The 17,120-nt window shown below is 34.7% G+C and overlaps 1 protein-coding gene across 1 annotated transcript; it reads left to right on the top strand.

The window, feature by feature from the left end:
• The first annotated feature begins 216 nt into the window (after positions 1-216).
• Positions 217-1,980, top strand: LOC132304558 (B3 domain-containing protein REM10-like). Its single transcript, XM_059802307.1, has 5 exons — positions 217-447; positions 587-824; positions 930-1,027; positions 1,180-1,416; positions 1,669-1,980. Exons 1-5 carry the CDS (start codon positions 349-351, stop codon positions 1,753-1,755), a joined length of 759 nt encoding a protein of 252 aa, XP_059658290.1. The 5' UTR covers positions 217-348; the 3' UTR covers positions 1,756-1,980.
• Positions 1,981-17,120: the final 15,140 nt, after the last annotated feature.

Raw genomic sequence — 17,120 nt, 5'->3', positions numbered from 1 at the left:
GTGCAGGGTTACATTATGCATGGATTTGAAAATAGGCATACATTGAGCTTCCAATTAAACAATTATTGACTCTTTGTTTTGATAATTTGAAATGGAATACAGAAATTTGGAAAAGTGTTGTGCAGTTTTAATTTGTTTCCCCAACTTATTATCCCATTATATTTCTCTCACAAAGATCAAGATGATTAGGTATGCTCTACTTCCCAAAAAAAAAAAATTGATGTCAGATATGCTTCAAGTAGCTAGTAAGGATTATAGAAAAATGTAATTGTGTCCTATTATTAATTTTGCTTTCATATTTGATGAACATGTCATTTAGGGTCAGAAAAGATTTTTAATGATTCGTCCATGGCTCGTCCCAAAGCAGAAGCTTCTCCTTTTGCACTTGGCGATCATCCTAGTTTTGTGTCCACCCTGAGGCGATATAGCTTTGAATGTTCTATGCTAGTAAGTGTCTGAAGTAATTTGAAAGTATCTAATTCTTCTTAAGATTGTATTAATTCCTTCTATGTTTGATAATTAAGCTCGTGGACATATATTCATGGTTTAAGTTTGCATGCCAATTGATATGATTCTCTGTTGTTAGTATATTCCTATGGACTTTGCAAAGCAGAATGGCCTAATAAATCGAAGTTGCGAGATGATACTCAGATCTCAACAAAGGTCATGGAAGGTAAGCCTGCAGAGCAAAAAAAACGATGGTACTCACGTTTACCTTAGACGTGGTTGGCGTGATTTCTGCATTGAAAATGGCCTAAAGGAAGGAGACACATTCAGGTTTGAGCTGAGTAAGAATGGAAAAGTGCCTATTATGTACTTCCATAGTAAGTTTTGCATAGTTGGATATATTAATTTCTTAGTTGCTTACTTTTTTTAATTATTATTATTATTATTAGTATTATTATTATTATTAATGTTTATTTTTGAAGGATTGCAAGGTACATCCCCCAGATCAAATTTGGTATCAAGTACTGGACCGTATTTCGTTGCCACTTTTAGCAGAAATAGTCTTAAGTGGTCTACATTGGTGAGTCCTACTAATCGATCAAATTATTTAAAATTTAAATGATGACTATTCTTATCAGTTCATGAGGACTGCTAGAGTGCATGAACCATCGTCTATGCATGTATGTATCTGATGCCCATATGTATATATGTATGTATGCTGTTTGGTTGCAGTGTATTCCTAAGAAATTTGCAATGTCGAATGGTTTAATTGACATTAAATGCTGCAAGATAGTGATTATAGATCCAAAAGGAAGACCGTGGTCGATGTCACTGAAACATAAGAAGCAGTGCCTCTATATTAGAGGATGTTGGGGACAGTTTGCCAAGTCGAATGACCTAAAAGAAGGAGATACTTTCAAGTTACAGCTCATAAAGGGAAGGAATACGCTTACCATGAACTTTTACCCGGTAATTAAGTTTATTATTCTTTCCCCGACCCGCCTTAATTTGTTAGTATGATATATGCATAGAGTTTTTGCCTTAATTAGTACATGTTTGTAATTAAACATTTAGGAAATCAATTATTTTGTTTTGAAGATGCATGCTAATTGCATATATATATATATATATATATATATATATATATATAAGATGAAACTGACATTTTTGCATATATGAAACTGAAATTAATTAATTCTGTAAATGTTTAAATGCATGCAGGTGAGTTCTGATCATGAGAAAGCAGTACATGTACTGAAAGCTGGCCGGTCACACAAGCTAGCTGCTAGCCTAGCGGATCAAAACTAGCATAGACTACAATAATTAAAAAATCTGCAGGCCTTTTGCATCAAGTATTGGTCTAAAAAGTTACTGCTCTTTTGTGTGTATATATAGTAGACCACGCACTCACTTAGGCATATGACGGATATATTTGTTTTTGCTAGCTCTGATCCATCTATGTACACTTGTTTCTGGTATTATTTATATATGTTTTTGCTTTGGTACTATGATGTAGTGAGATGCTGCAATATGAAAATGCCTATTTCTTCTGCCGATTTGTCTTGCCTATATAATATATACAATTTTTAAGCTGATATATATATATATATATAGAAGGATAAATGGTGATTGTAGAAGGCCCAAGAAGACTTGTGTTTAAGAACAGAAGGGCTAATTTATGCCAATGTGCCACAGACAAAGCAGCATTTGCTAAAACAGAGGCTAATAGCTCCGCCATAAGAACTTGGAGTCCGTAAGTTAGCCAAACGTACCAACTGATCAATATAGGTGACCCCTGCCCCTATTACAGCAAAATTAAAATTTAAAAACTGGACCGTTGTGATCGGTAATCAACTCCGGTGAACTCGAATCACCGGCTTGTAACAGAACCATGAGAAATCAATCAGGGCCTGGGGATGCTTGATAATTAATACAAGCATCGATCTATCTCCAACCAAATATATATATTCGACAATGCCTTGAAACGGCAGTTTTAGAAAGTCCATCGACTCCATCCTAACTTATTTTAAGGGTGAAATGCAAAATAAAAAATAAAATAAAAAACTTTGAAAAAAGTTACAAAAAATAAAATAAAATAAAGAAAAAAAAAATGATTCAAATTTCACTCCTGTAACAAAACCATGAGAAATCAATCAGGGCCTATGCTTGATAATTAATAGAAGCATCGATCTAGCTCCAACCAAATATATATATTCGACAATGCCTTGAAACGGCAGTTTTAGAAAGTCACAAAAAAAAAATTAAAGAAAAAAAAATGGTTCAAATTTCACTCCTGTCATATATAAAGTGTTCAAATAAGGGCTTTTGGCATGAAATAGTGAGGTCATGTGCAAGTCATGTGACCTAAAAATTTCTTTAATTCTAAATTTACCCTTTGTTGTTCCCAAACTGCCCTTCCCTCATTTATATATATAACAGCCTTCTATTTCAATTATTTTCTTGATCCCTCTCTATATATCTATTATCTATATACTACTATTAAAAGTGAGGCATTTTTTTTTTTTTTTTTTCCGTCCTTTATACGTTTTTATCAATTTCAGTTGAGTTGCATGTCTCTCCATCACAAACTGTTCATAATTTTGATGAGATGTGAAAAGTTAGAAATTTAACTGTTGTTTTGTAATTAAGCATATATATGTCACATGACATTGCAAAGATTAGAAGCTTGTCCGTCAATCAAAGTAATTACAAGATAAGATGGTAATTCAAGATCAAATTCAAATTTTTTTTTATGCCCAACTCTATATTGTTGCCACTATTGCTTATATCTTGGTTTTATTATTATTAGTTACTACATCTGCATGAGTTGTATGATGATATATATATGTTATACATATGATATACATATGATGGTTGTTTATTTGTTTATATTTTTATTTTTATTTACAATCATAATTTATCTATGTGGTGTACTGTTCATCTCCAAATCTTATGCGGTTTAGGTTTCTAATGCGTGTTTACTATTGTTATATAAAAGCGGTAATGTTTAGACGAAAAAGAGTACTTGAATTATAGAGAGATAATATCTCTTACCCCACTTTAGTAGTATTTGATTAAGATAAATACTTACCTGCTATGGAAATTGGAATGAGAATTTTAGTTGATGATATGTATTCTTTCATGCTTGGTATGGAAATTGGAATGAGAATTTTAGTTGATGATATGTATTCTTTCATGCTTGGTTGTGGTACGACTGAGTAAAAGGTTAAAAATTTGTTAATCTTTGTTTGTAGGCATGATAAAAATTTTCGGCGGATCTCAATCGTGAACGTAAACTATAGTCGAATCATGTATAAATCTTTGTATTCTTTATATGACGTGTTTTCTTTTCTGTCGTGAATTTTGGTTCAATTTGAGTTTATTGCGTTTGTTATAACAGAAAGTTAAAAATAATGGACGCACTTGGCAATCAAAGGTAAGAAGTTAAGAAAAGTTACAAATAGTGGACACATGGCTAATAGCAGAACTATAGGTTAGTTAGTTGTTGATATAATAGTCTATTGAATGGATTAATGGGACACTTGTCTAACACATAAAAAGGACACATATCAGTCCCTCTGGCAAATGACGGAACTGCTAGGTGAATAGTTTGTTCTTATAATATAGGGAAGTGGGCCAAGAAGTGGTAGATCATGGATCAAAGAAATGACACATGGCATCTTTAGATTCAAAGCGAGAAGTAAAGATCATGTAAGCAGAACATGGGTGAAGAAATGGGACACATGGCGTCACCGCACCAAAGCTGGAAGAAGTCATGTAGATCATGGGTTCAATACAAGTCCAGTTCTTTCAATTTCTTTGTCTTTCAGCACTTACATTTCAGTATTGCACTTTCGTTTCCTTTACATTCCACACATTTACTTTACATTGCAATCTAAGACGTTAAAATTCTTTTCATTAAAGGCATAAAGAACCCCGTGTGGAATTTTTTATTCCTTCCCTTCCACAATTGCCTCATCAAATAAAAAAAATAATTTTTTGTTCAATCTCTCTTGAGTATTCCGAGACTCTGGCATGCCCGCGCACTTCCAGAATCACATTTGTGAGCGAACACAATTAAAATAAAAAATCTAAGGTTACTTCAACAGTAATAAATAATGGACCTTCCTTGTCTTTCCTCTCCCTCAATTCACATATTTTGTGCTTGTATATAGATATAAAATAATAATAATAATAACAATAATAATAATAATAATAAATAACTAATTTTATGTGAATGGATTTATTTTTTTCTTCTTTTTTTTTTCAATTGTTAAAAAAAAAAAAGAAAAAAGAAAAAGAAAAAGGGTCACTAGGTCTTTTTAATATGTGTGTGTGTGTGTGTACAGACACACACTCTATATGGACCCTTATGAAAAGTGGATTATGGATTCATACAGTAAAATTGTTAAGGGAAGATAACAGAATATTAATTTATATTTATGCATGCATACACTCTCATATGATAAAGAGGAAAGAAAGGATTACAGGATAGTTTTGTAAAGTAAAAGATAATTAACTAATAACTTTAAAATGCCCAAATAGAGCACCTGCAGCGGCCTAGCGGAAATAGAGTGGGCCCACAACGACTAGCGAGCTGACTCGCGAAAAAGTGCAAGCTTGAGCCCGATCGGGATTTTTAATTTTTTTTTGTCTTTTCTTTTGCCAAAACGCCGTCATTTTGGGCAAAGTTTTTTTAAAAAAAAATTCGAGGCTGCGACAGTCAGGAATAGTGGCACTGTTTGGCAGTATGATTTTTTTGAAAAAAAACCAAAAATTAGGTTATTTTGAGATCATTTTTAAAATTAAAAAATAAAATAAAATTCATTAAATATAAAATATACTGTTTAGGCACTGTTTGTCCCCCAAAAAAATTGATTTGGCTGAAAAATAAATTAAAAAACCTTTTTTTTTTTATTTTTTCCCTTAAAAATTGATTTTTAAAAACTTTTTCTTGCTAATTTTAAATTTCTACCGCAAATAGTGCATTTGGTCGTTAAGGCACTGTTTGGCTAACAGAATCAGTGCCTTAACGGCTATAATTTTTTTATAAAAAAAAGGTTAAAAAAATCTTCTGTCTTTTTTTTTTTTTTTTACTTTTTTCAAAAGATAAAAATAAAAAATTCACTTCTCTTCTATAAATATCCTAACTCCTACCACCATTCATCACATCTAACCCATCTTTATTCTTTATCATTCAAGTTATTTCATCCTTTATTTTCTCAATCTTAGCTATTAGTTTCAAAGTCAATCCGATTACATGAATCCTCGATCAAGTAACTTCCAACCTTTCACACAACAACCGATTATTCGAAATCGAAATTGATCCATAGCCGAAAACAAGGCTTTATGGTGGGCGTGGATGTCCATTTCCTCCAATGCGAATACGGAGGCGAATCAAAGTAAGAAAAGTTATGGGAGCAAATCCTTGAAAATTATGTACAACATTTTGGTGTTCCACCATCCGAAAACAAATCAGCAAATTTTCTGGGTGCATGACTAACATCGAAATAAATCGCCCCAGTGGCTTCAACACTGATGATATGGTGAGTTATTTATTGTTTTAAATATAACTCATAAACATTTAAATATTCAGCTTTTAATTTATTCTTCTTCTTTTTTTTTTTTTTTTTTTTTTTTTTTTTTTTTTTTTTTTTTTTTTTTTTTGTAGATGACAAAAGCTAAAGAGGTGTTTCATAATCAAACAGGCGCTAAATTTGAGTTCGAAAGTTGCAAGCATATCATCTATCCTAACTTTTAATCCATATAATGGATGATGTATCATTTAAAGTTGTGTAATATTAATCCTAACTTTTTTAATCCATATAATGAATAATGTATTGTTTAAAGCTATGATATTAGTATTTTTATTTTTAAATCCATATAATGGATAATGTAATGTTTAAAGTTATAATATTAATCCTATTTTTTAATTCATATAGTGAGTGTTCATTATATAAGATAAAAAAATATAGCGGTTATGAAAAAGATAAATAAAAATATAAAAAATTTGTTTATGGAGAACGAAAGTTGCTGTCGTGACTCTTGAAAAAGCTAAAGTGACATTTTTATATAGCTAAAATTGTAATGTTACCGATTTTTCCTATTTTCTATTTTCTGGAATTTATTTAATTTTTCTGGATTATTTTAATCCTTGCCTTGTTTTGCGTGCCATGCTGGCCCCGAGAGGCATTTTGGTCATTTTTTGAGCCGAGGATTTTAGAAGTGTATTTTTAATCATTTTAAATCAAGTTGAAATGACAGTTTCATTTTTAGAATTTTTCAGAAATCGGGATGATTTCTAGACTCGGGAATTTCTCCCGGTTTTCTCATCTTAAGGGAGGGGCGTCATCGGCATTTCACATGTGTGTGTGTGTATTTATATTCATGTATGTATGTTGTATTAGTGGTATTAAATGGAAGGTGATATTTTATGGTATAGTTGAAGTTATAAAGAAGTTTAAGGGTCATTTTTGTCATTTTAGCTTCATGGACCAACATATAGAATTCTAGAATCCAAGAAGGTAGCTTCATCATTTTGACCCATTCTTTTCTTTCCCTTCATTTTTTGGCAGACATGCTCTCTCTCTCTATTTCCTTTCTCTCTCTATATTACTTTCTTCCTTCTCTCTAGAATTTTTTCGTACTAGAAGAAGATTTGGTTTAAGCCAAAGTTGGCAAATTATAGATCATTGCAAGGGCTATGTTTTGGTACCGGTATTGCAAGCTTTTGGTGGGATTTGAGTTTGGAGCTTGGAGTTTGGGTTACTATCTTGAGGTAGGAGAAGTCTAAACTACGAATTCCTATGGTTTTAGTGAGTTTCTTATGTGTTCTTTACATGTAAATATGATGATATATACTAATTATGTAAAGCATGACATTGTTACATGATGAGATGTTAAAGCATGAATTTTGTGGTTAATTTCATGTTTTAGATATCATAATGTGATGATTTTGATATACATTTTGTGAGTGATATTTTGATGAGTAATTCTATGATTTTTCATATACTTGTCATGGGGGATGGGTTTGAGAGATGGAAAATATGATGTTGGAAAGTTGGAAGGAAAGTGGGATGTTGTGTAAGTGAGTTGATGGTTGTGAAGGTTTTGGTGAGGTTTGGGTTAGAAAGGAAGAATGGGGCATTTGCATTTCATGCGTGATTAAATGGTTTGCAAATTTGTGAAATTCATGTATGATGTTATGGCTTGTATTCCCATGATCTCCTCTTCTTTAGTTGTGGCTCACAGAATTTTTAGGAATGTACTTTAGGCTTTTTCTACTGAGCTGTTGAGCTCACCCTATTATCATTAACACTTTTCAAGAATTCGGAGACGAGCTGGTCAATGATGTGCATCCATGGACATTGATGTAGTTAGAAATTCATTTCATTTTATTTATATTAAAGCTATGTAAATTTTGGTCATGAAGGCCTCATTCTTGTATTTAATTCTTTAGAAATTGATATTTCAATGAAAATATTTATAATGTAAAGGAACGTGTATTTATTGAAACTTCGCAAATATATGGATTCATGTATGGAGTAAGGCCTTAAGGCCATATTTTGAAGTAAAATGAGACTATGTAATTATTTCATGATGAATGGGTAATGAAGCTATATTTCGACCAATTATAGATACCTTTCAACTATATTATATCATGTTCTATTGCCGTGAATTCGGAATTTGATCACATAACAGGTCCAGCATAGGTTTGGTTCATAACGAGCATAGTTGGAGATCATTCTAGAGAGTTCCATAGTGAAAGGCCTTGTTTCGGCCGGCTGAACCCCACTGTCAAAACGACTGACCATGCAGGTCAGAATGACCGACCCTGCAAGTCAGAACGACCGACCATGCCTGTCAGACCAACCGACCAGGTTGGTCAGCTGAACGATTATGCCTGTCAGATCGACCGACCCTTCCTCACTGACTTGCATATTTGACCCTCTTTGTAAGGTTGTGTCTTAGAGCATTTTGGACAATGGATTGACTCATCTGACAGTTACGAACACAGGAAATGGATAGCATGACTTAGTTGACCTCGGGTCCCACAGGTTCGGGTCGTTACAAAATTGGTATCAAAGCATTAGGTTCGAAAACCTAAGGACGACGGGTAAGTTTGACCCAGGTTGAGTCAGAGTTGGGTTTAATGGTATTGCATACTTGTATGACTATTGCCTGTTTAGTTTTAAAGCATGATTAATTGCTATGTGCGTGCATATAATTTGATTTTTATAATTCATGAACTAATGAATGAAATAAAGCATGCTAAATGATAATGTGTTTACTTTTATTAAGTTTATCGTTTAGTGAATATAAACGCATACTTAATTGTTAACTGTTTACCATTGATGAAAGCATGCTTAGTTGGCTACGTGTTTAATTGTTAAGTGTCTAATATTCTTAAAAGCATGGTATACAAGTTCTTATTACAAGTAGTTGAGCATGATAGTTATGATCCTGTTTTAGGACGTAGTTGCATGCTTAGGTTCATGTTATGGTCGTTCATCCACTAAGGAGTGGATGTATGCATGACTTGTTGGTTTCGTTGTTGACGGGTTTGAGTGTTCGGAACAGTGTTGTATGTTGAGTTGCGAAAGGTTTTGACCCACGTAAGTGAAGGGCTTGATCACTTCTATGTTTCTGAAAGTTTAGTTCTTATCGAACGGTTTGTGTGAGCACCATAGCTCGTGGATTGAGCTACTTTATATATCCTTATTTTGATCGTTTGGTTGTCTTTGTAGAACCGTGTTTAAAGACTACGTGAAGTGATGGATTCGAATGAAGTTGGGGAACGAGCAAGTGAAGGGCCATCCCAACCGGATAGGATTTCACTGGGACAAGGCCGAGTTAGAGAAGTGGATAATAATCCACAAGTATCGGAGGACGATGTTCCATTAGCAAAGGCTGTAGCCTCAGCCTTTCAGAATTTAGTGAGTACCACAGCTCCTCAAGTGGTACCGCAACCGGCTATTCAGCTACAGGAGACAGGGATGGAACGGAACCTTAAGGTACCTGCTCCAATTTAACAAACTCTTGAAAGTAACATTTGAGGGAGGTCCAGACCCGTTGGTAATAGACGATTGGTTAAATGAAATTGAAAAGCATTTCAGGGCAATAGCAGTGCCCGATGATCGGTTGAAGATCACTTTAGCTACGTATAAGTTTATTGGCAATACAACAGCGTGGTGGAAGACCATGACTAGTGCGCATGATATTGACAGTATGAGTTTGGATATATTTAAGAATATTTTCTTTGATAAGTATTTCCCGCAGACCAAGAGACGGGAATTGAGGACGCAATTTGACGGGCTTGAACAAGGTAACATGTCAGTGACAGAATCTGAGAATAAGTTCACTTCTCTTTCACGTTTCGCTACAAATGTATTAGGGAATGAAGAAGAGAAAACATGGAGATTTGTGTACGGCCTAAATCGTTCTATTAGGCCGGGGGTGACACTTTTGAGATTAAAGAATTATTCGGAAGCAGTTACAAGAGCACTGATGGTAGAAGCAGAAGCCAAAGATTGGTAAGAAAGGAATGGTATTCTGGGTTCTCAAGGACGAGGTACAAGTATGGGTACTTTTTCCGTAAGCCAGGATAGAAAGAGGTACAGAGGTGTTTCGTTGTTTTCTCAGAAGTAGCGAACGGCAGGTGCTACTCCTATTATTAGTGTTTTTCAGGGTCTTCTAGGACGAGTGTGGTGTGTTATCACTGTAGACAGCCAGGACACCGCAAGGGGAAGTGTCCTCTTGATAGACCTAGTTCCGGAGTTTGTTTTCGGTGTGGTCAACCGGGCCACATGAAGAGGGATTGTCCACAGAGGAAATGAGACATTACTGCGATTGATTCTTATGTAACGGGGGATACCTATGAGACTAGGCAGTTGCCTGTGCACAGTTGTTCTGGATGTAACGGGGGCTACCTGTGAGTTTTGTAACGGGAGTTACCTGTGACTGTGTTATAACGGGGGATACCTGTAAGTCGTGTCGGTTGTAACAAGGGACACATGTGAGCCAATTTGTGTTATAACGGGAGATACCTGTGAGTCGTGTCGGTTGTAACAAGGGACACCTGTGAGCCGACTTGTGTTGTAACGGGGGATACCTATGAGTCATGTCAGTTGTAACGGGGGACACCTGTGAGCCGGCTTGTGTTATAACGGGGGATACCTGTGAGTCGTGTCGTGTTATAACGGGGGCTATCTGTGAGTCGTGTCGTGTTGTAATGGAGGCTACCTGTGAGTCATGTCGTGTTGTAACGGAGGACACCTGTGAGTCATGTTTCATGGTTGTTCGTGAGTCATGTTGCATAGTTATTTGGGAGTCATGTCGCATTATCATATGTGCGTTTTGTCATATTGTTGTCAGTGTGTCGTGTCGTGTTGTAACGGGGGCTACCTGTTAGTCGTGTCGTGTCGTGTCATAATGAAGGATACCTGTGAGTCTAGTGCAGTAACGGGGGCTACCTGTGACTATGTAACGGGGGATACCTACGAGTTCTGTAGCGGGGGATACCTGCGAGCTTGGGTGTGACAGGAGATACCTGCTGTGATACCCCCTAATTTCGGAATACGGGTTGATCAAGTCCGAGCACAAAATCAGGGAATATCAAAACAATTAAAGTATTTAAACAAGCACAGAATACAAAGATGAATAATAAAGAATAAATAAACCGTTGAAGAAAACTAATAAATAAATATTTCATTAATTAATAATTCTCTAACAATTACAACTCGAGAATCCCGTAACTCAAGGACCCCTTAAAACATTATTCAATAATCCAATACTACTTAAAAGTACACAAGCTGAATAGATGAATGACAGTCTTCTAGCTGCGGATCCTCAACTTCGAGACTGGAACTTCTAATAACCTAAAAAATAAATCGTGGGTTAAACCCTGCAAGCAAGTTCTCTCTACCAGACCTCTGAAAACCAATAAGTAGATCATCTCTGATCAAAACCAAACATAACAAAGTTTTAAATTTAATATGCGATGCTATAAATATATATATATATATATATATATATATATATATATATATACACACACACACACACACATTGTACAATAATCCTATCTGTTAATAGGATCATTAAATTGTCAAAACCATTCACCAATAATTAATTATTAATCATACCTAGATCAATCCCCCATTTATAAGTTTTTTTTTATAAAGTAAACTCCACTCACCTTAATTCCATCCTTAATTATTTAAGCAACAAATTACAATTAAGGGAATAATTCAATAAATCCAAAAATCAGTAATACTTTTGATTGTTTAAATTACATATCCAAAAGTTAAGCTTTGACAAATCATCCATGTCTCCACCAATATTATTTTATTAATATATATAAAATAATACACTAACATGTTAGTACTAGATTATTCTTATTATAATTTAACATATACATACAATAACCTTAGATGAAATTTTAATCATCTAAACACATAGTAATTTAATTATGCATTGACAAATCAATCATGCCATTATAATATATTTATTTATATATTGGCAACTCAACCATGCCTCCTTAAGTATAATTATTCATACATTTAACCTAGCAACTTATCCATGCATCCTATGTATGTATTTTATTTATACAAATACTTAGGCAATAGATTTACGCCTATGGCAACTCATCTATGCCTACAATTCAACCATGTACTAACTTTCAACTTAACAACAAGCTAATTCATACATAGCCATCTCATACATATTATACGCATATCGTTAATTTAATAACGAGCCTGTCAAGATACACCAAAATAAGAATGGTAATACTAATCATCTTACCTAATATATACATATACACATATATTATTTAATATGTATGTGTATAACATCTTCTTTAATAATATTTGATTATTTAAAATCATATATATACATATATATATACACACCTCCTTCCATGGCAAAAATATTCAATTAATTATATTTACGCCAATTAAACGTTACTAAATATCTTAGTAACACTCTAAGGCTTTCCCAACCAAGAACACACCATCTAATGGTTAATTTCAACCCTAACAAGCTTAAAATTGATTTTGGGACTTCACCGGACTGTACAGGAACTTTCTAGGACCCTGCATGCTTCCCCACGCACCTTCACGCGCCTCCACACGCACCCAATTTATCTGCACGCACTTCCACGCGCTTCCCTATACTGGCAGGTGGCTTCACGCGCTGCCACGCGCTAACTTCTCCTTCTTACTGATGTGGCGCACTCTGGTTGGCTACCCTTCTCTCTGCTGCATGAGCTCACCTGCACCGGATCAACCGCTCCCTATCAATGCATCTCAGCCATTCAATTCTTGCGCGCACCATATCCCTGTGATCCACGCCACACTAGATCCCTTCCGTTGATCAAACCTAATCCAATGGTCTCTGACCTGAGGCGCACCAAAATGCTATGCGCCGCACCACATTGAATCAATCTATTGTTGTTAATGACTTTGATTCACACGCACACCAACCTATGCTATGCCGCGCTACACTGAATCAGAAGCCACTTCTGATGCGCCGAAAAACATCCTCCCAGTATATATAAATACAGAATACATATATATATATATATATATATATATATATATATATATAATTTACCAAACAAATAATTGGAAAATAAATTCTAATAAATACCTAAAAATATCATAAAAATTCCAGAAAATTACAGAAACATTCCAGAAAATAAAAATAAAAAACCCTAATAAACCCACTTGGATCATAGATCCACCTATAGATTAATTTTAAAATATATAAACAACACATAGTATATCAATTAAAATCAAATAATCCACAAATCAAATATAATAATTTATGTATTTAATTATTCCGATCTAACCATGATTTAATTAATAAATTTAGTCTAAAATTCTGATATTCAAGGTGATAAACGTATAGGTTCTAAGAGGAGAGTTAGAAAAAAACTTGTCTAAAGATTTCGAACCGAAATCGACGCTTTAATCATTGATTATCTCTTCCAACTCCGGCTTCCTCATTCTCAGATCCAGCCTCCTCCTTGTCAGTCTTTCTTCTTCCTCTCTGTCTCTCTTATTTTCTAACGTGTAAACTTTTAATAATAAAACCTTATGTGTACATTTATACACATTAATTACCCTAATCCTATTCGTAGTAAGATTACCAAATTAAAAAATAATTATTATTATTATTATTATCTTTAAATAATATAATATTTATAAACATATATTATATTACATGTGTGTATATATATATATCTTCCATAATTAACCTTTGGTTAATTAAATCATATATCCTATAAATATCCATAAATAAATATATATATATATATGTATGTATCTTCCATAACACGTATTAATTAATTATATTTATATATAATTAAATATATATATATTTATAATTATACAAAAATGACCATTTAAATAATCAAATAAACATGGGCCTTTATTAATTAACCCAACAAGGCTTCATCCAAGCCCAAGACCATATCTTTTGGTCCAACTTTCCTTAAGCCCAATCCAATTAATTTAAATAAATAAAATAATTAAATAAATATTTAAATTAAAATAACTAATTACATAAAGTACATAAACAAACAAGAATTTACAACTAAGTCATACAATACCAATCAAAATCAACATGTCAACAATTCAATCAATAATTAAGTACACACACCACAATTATCATATCAATAATTCACGAAATATAAATAAAATAAAAAAATTAATCGAAACACTTAATAAAACAAATCAATTAAAAATTAAAATAAATACAATTAATTCAAATTAAATTAAATTAATCATTTAAAATAAAATAAAAATAATTAATTTTAATTAATAATTCCTTTAATTTCAATTAATAAATTATTTAAAATATCAGGGTATTACACCTGCACACAGTTGTTCTGGTAACGGGGGCTACTCGTGAGTTTGAGCTTGTACCTATGCACTTTGTGCAGTGTCGAGTTCATCTGTGCCAGGATGGTGGACATATCCCGTAGTGTGGTTCCGGACTGGATGATGTTGATGATGGTTAGCGTGTGAGCTCTTGGGGCAAGATATAGATTAAGATGTTTTGTAATGGTTTCAAGTTGTAAAGTTGTACCGGTTGTGACCACTATATATTAAAGCAATGACGTATTTGTAAGACTATATGTGAATTCAAAGATAGTTTTATTGGATAACGATGTGTGTTTCATGAGCAATTAAGCTCCAATGCATTGGCTTTGTTAATAGATCGGTGATAAAAAGGTTTTTAGTCATGCTACTCTAAAGGTTTTAATATGGTTGTTGGCGTTACGTAGTTGTTTCTCTGAATGGAAGCTGTAGATTATCGCTTGATTGGGTTCTTCTTTGGGCAGGATAAGACACGATGTCTTAGGAATCGTTGTCTAGCCCTAGTGTTTGGGAAGGAGGCATTGTTCTCTTTTGCACATGGATGTTAAATGTACAAGTTGTTTCATCTCCGTTTAGTTCCTCTTCCTTAACATAGCTTATGCAAGGTATCGATAAGTGCGTGTTCTATTCTGTTGTGGTAGAATGACTTGATCTTCCTTCTTCTTGTGTTGGTCTTGACAAGGACTTTGTCATCTGTGAGTTTTGTATCTCCACATAAGAGTTGTGTGTGTCAGCGTGCGAAAGAACTTTTTAGAGTTCCCTCTTTTGTTAGGATTCCGAGTGAAGGTTTGTTCTGGATCGTTCGACTTACCTCCACGGTCAGAGCTGAAGTCCTTGGTTTTGTGGGAATTGTTCTGAGAGGTTATGACCGATGCGATGTGAGACGTGACTTGTTTACCGATCTGTATGTTTTCTTAGGATCTTGGAACTAGCAGTGGCACCTAGTAGCTGTGATTTGACTCGTGTGTTGAGGATGGTTAGATCGTGTGTCTAGAGTACATAGAGATTGATGTGTGTGTGTAAGCTTAATGATTAGACCTGAGGACAAAAACGACGTCGGTGTTGAGGTCGGATGGACGATGGGAATGGCCTGGCCAACCATTTCTCTGAGTCAATCTTTCCTCAACATAATGTCGAATCAAAGGTAAACGATCATCGATTTTAATATGTTTAGTGACAGTCGGAGTACGGTGTTATGCATTGCGTACGTGTAGTAGTACAATCCCATTTTAGAATGAGTCTCGCTTGGGATTGATGGTAGTCTTTGTATGTGTTCAGATGACTTATCGTGGATGGTGGTGTACTCGGTATGGGACTAAGTGTCTAAGGAGTTTCAGTTGTTGGATCAGTTGATCCTTGACCTATGTTGATGGGTTGTTTTCCCGAGTACCTGATGGTACATTTGATAGGTCGGATGGTTCTCTTGATTTCAATTGTGGGTGTTCAGCTATGATGCAGTTATTGAAGGCAGTAGTTGTCAGAGATGGTTTTAAGAGTTTCGTTGGGATCGCAGGTTGAGCTCGCGTGTTGGCTCGTTGAGCGATTTTGTGACCACTGTTTTGTGGGCCTTAAGACGTTTTGCACGGATTGTGTGAGGCGCTGCTGGTTGGACCTACTGTATATGGAATCCAACAGCTTTCTGGTGGAATGTCTCGTGTGGATAGCGTTAGTGCAATTTTATTAATTGGGTTGATTTTGACCAGGGTTAAGTGTTTCCCTTGATCTCACGTGCGGAAGTAGATGGTTGAGTGTCGTGGTGACTTGGATTGAAGGATTCTTTTTGTGATACGTGTTGTCGTGTGGGTTGACTGAAGTCGTCATTTGTGGATTTAGTATCGACTAGTGGTATGTTATAGTTAGAAAGATGGCAATTCTAATGGTTCTCAGTGGTCAGGACTCAGTGGAGTCACGGAGTTGGTTGGGGGCTTGTGCCTCATGTGCATGCATGTGGCGGTAGAGAGTTTTGTTTGGCACTGCGATGTTTTTTTTTTCGTTCAGTTGGTTGTCATGGGAAAAAGGTCACATGTGACTGTGGTCACTGTTCAGTAGTGTTGCGAGTAACATGGAACGTGGAATTTTTCGTGTTGAGATTTTGAGGTATGACGTGTTGCGTAGGGTACTCGGAGACGTACTCCATTTTTGTATCATTTCGTCTTTCTCTTATAAGGTGGGTTGATTTCAGGGACGAAATCTTTTAAAGTTGGGAAGATTAAAATGTTACCGATTTTTCCTATTTTTTATTTTCTGGAATTTATTTGATTTTTCTAGATTATTTTAATCCTTACCTCATTTTGCGTGCCATGTGGGCCCCGATGGGCATTTTTGTCATTTTTTGAGCCGAGGGTTTTAGAAGTGTATTTTTAATCATTTTAAGTCAAGTAGAAATGACGATTTCATTTTTAGAATTTTTCAGAAGTCGGGACTTCTCTCGGTTTTCTCATCTTAAGGGAGGGGTGTCATCGGCATTTCACATGTGTATGTGTGTGCGTGTTTATATTCATGTATGTATGTTGTATTAGTGGTATTAAATGGAAGGTGATATTTTAGGGCATGGTTAAAGTTATAAAAAAGTTTAAGGGGCATTTTTGTCATTTTGACTTCATGGACCAACCTAGAGAATTCTAGAATCCAAGAGGGTAGCTTCATTTTGACCCATTCTTTTCTGCCCCTTCATTTTTCGACAAACATGATCTCTCTCTCTATTTTCTTTCTCTTTCTATATTACTCTCTTCCTTCTCTATAGAATTTCTTCATGCTAGAAGAATATTTGGTTTAAGCCGGAGTTGGCAA

Source organism: Cornus florida, unplaced genomic scaffold (assembly GCF_030987335.1).
Source record: "Cornus florida cultivar Cherokee Brave unplaced genomic scaffold, ASM3098733v1 CherokeeBrave_3.0.0_Hap2_Chr04, whole genome shotgun sequence".
Classification (NCBI taxonomy): Eukaryota; Viridiplantae; Streptophyta; class Magnoliopsida; order Cornales; family Cornaceae; genus Cornus; species Cornus florida.
This window is presented reverse-complemented; position numbering and strand designations above follow the sequence as displayed.

Bases quoted from the DNA above. Each gene is read 5' to 3' on its own strand.
- LOC132304558 (XM_059802307.1), top strand. From the start codon at position 349: ATGGCTCGTCCCAAAGCAGAAGCTTCTCCTTTTGCACTTGGCGATCAT. The intron at 448-586 runs GTAAGTGTCTGA...CTCTGTTGTTAG, and splicing joins GCTTTGAATGTTCTATGCTA to TATATTCCTATGGACTTTGC. The intron at 825-929 runs GTAAGTTTTGCA...TTATTTTTGAAG, and splicing joins GCCTATTATGTACTTCCATA to GATTGCAAGGTACATCCCCC.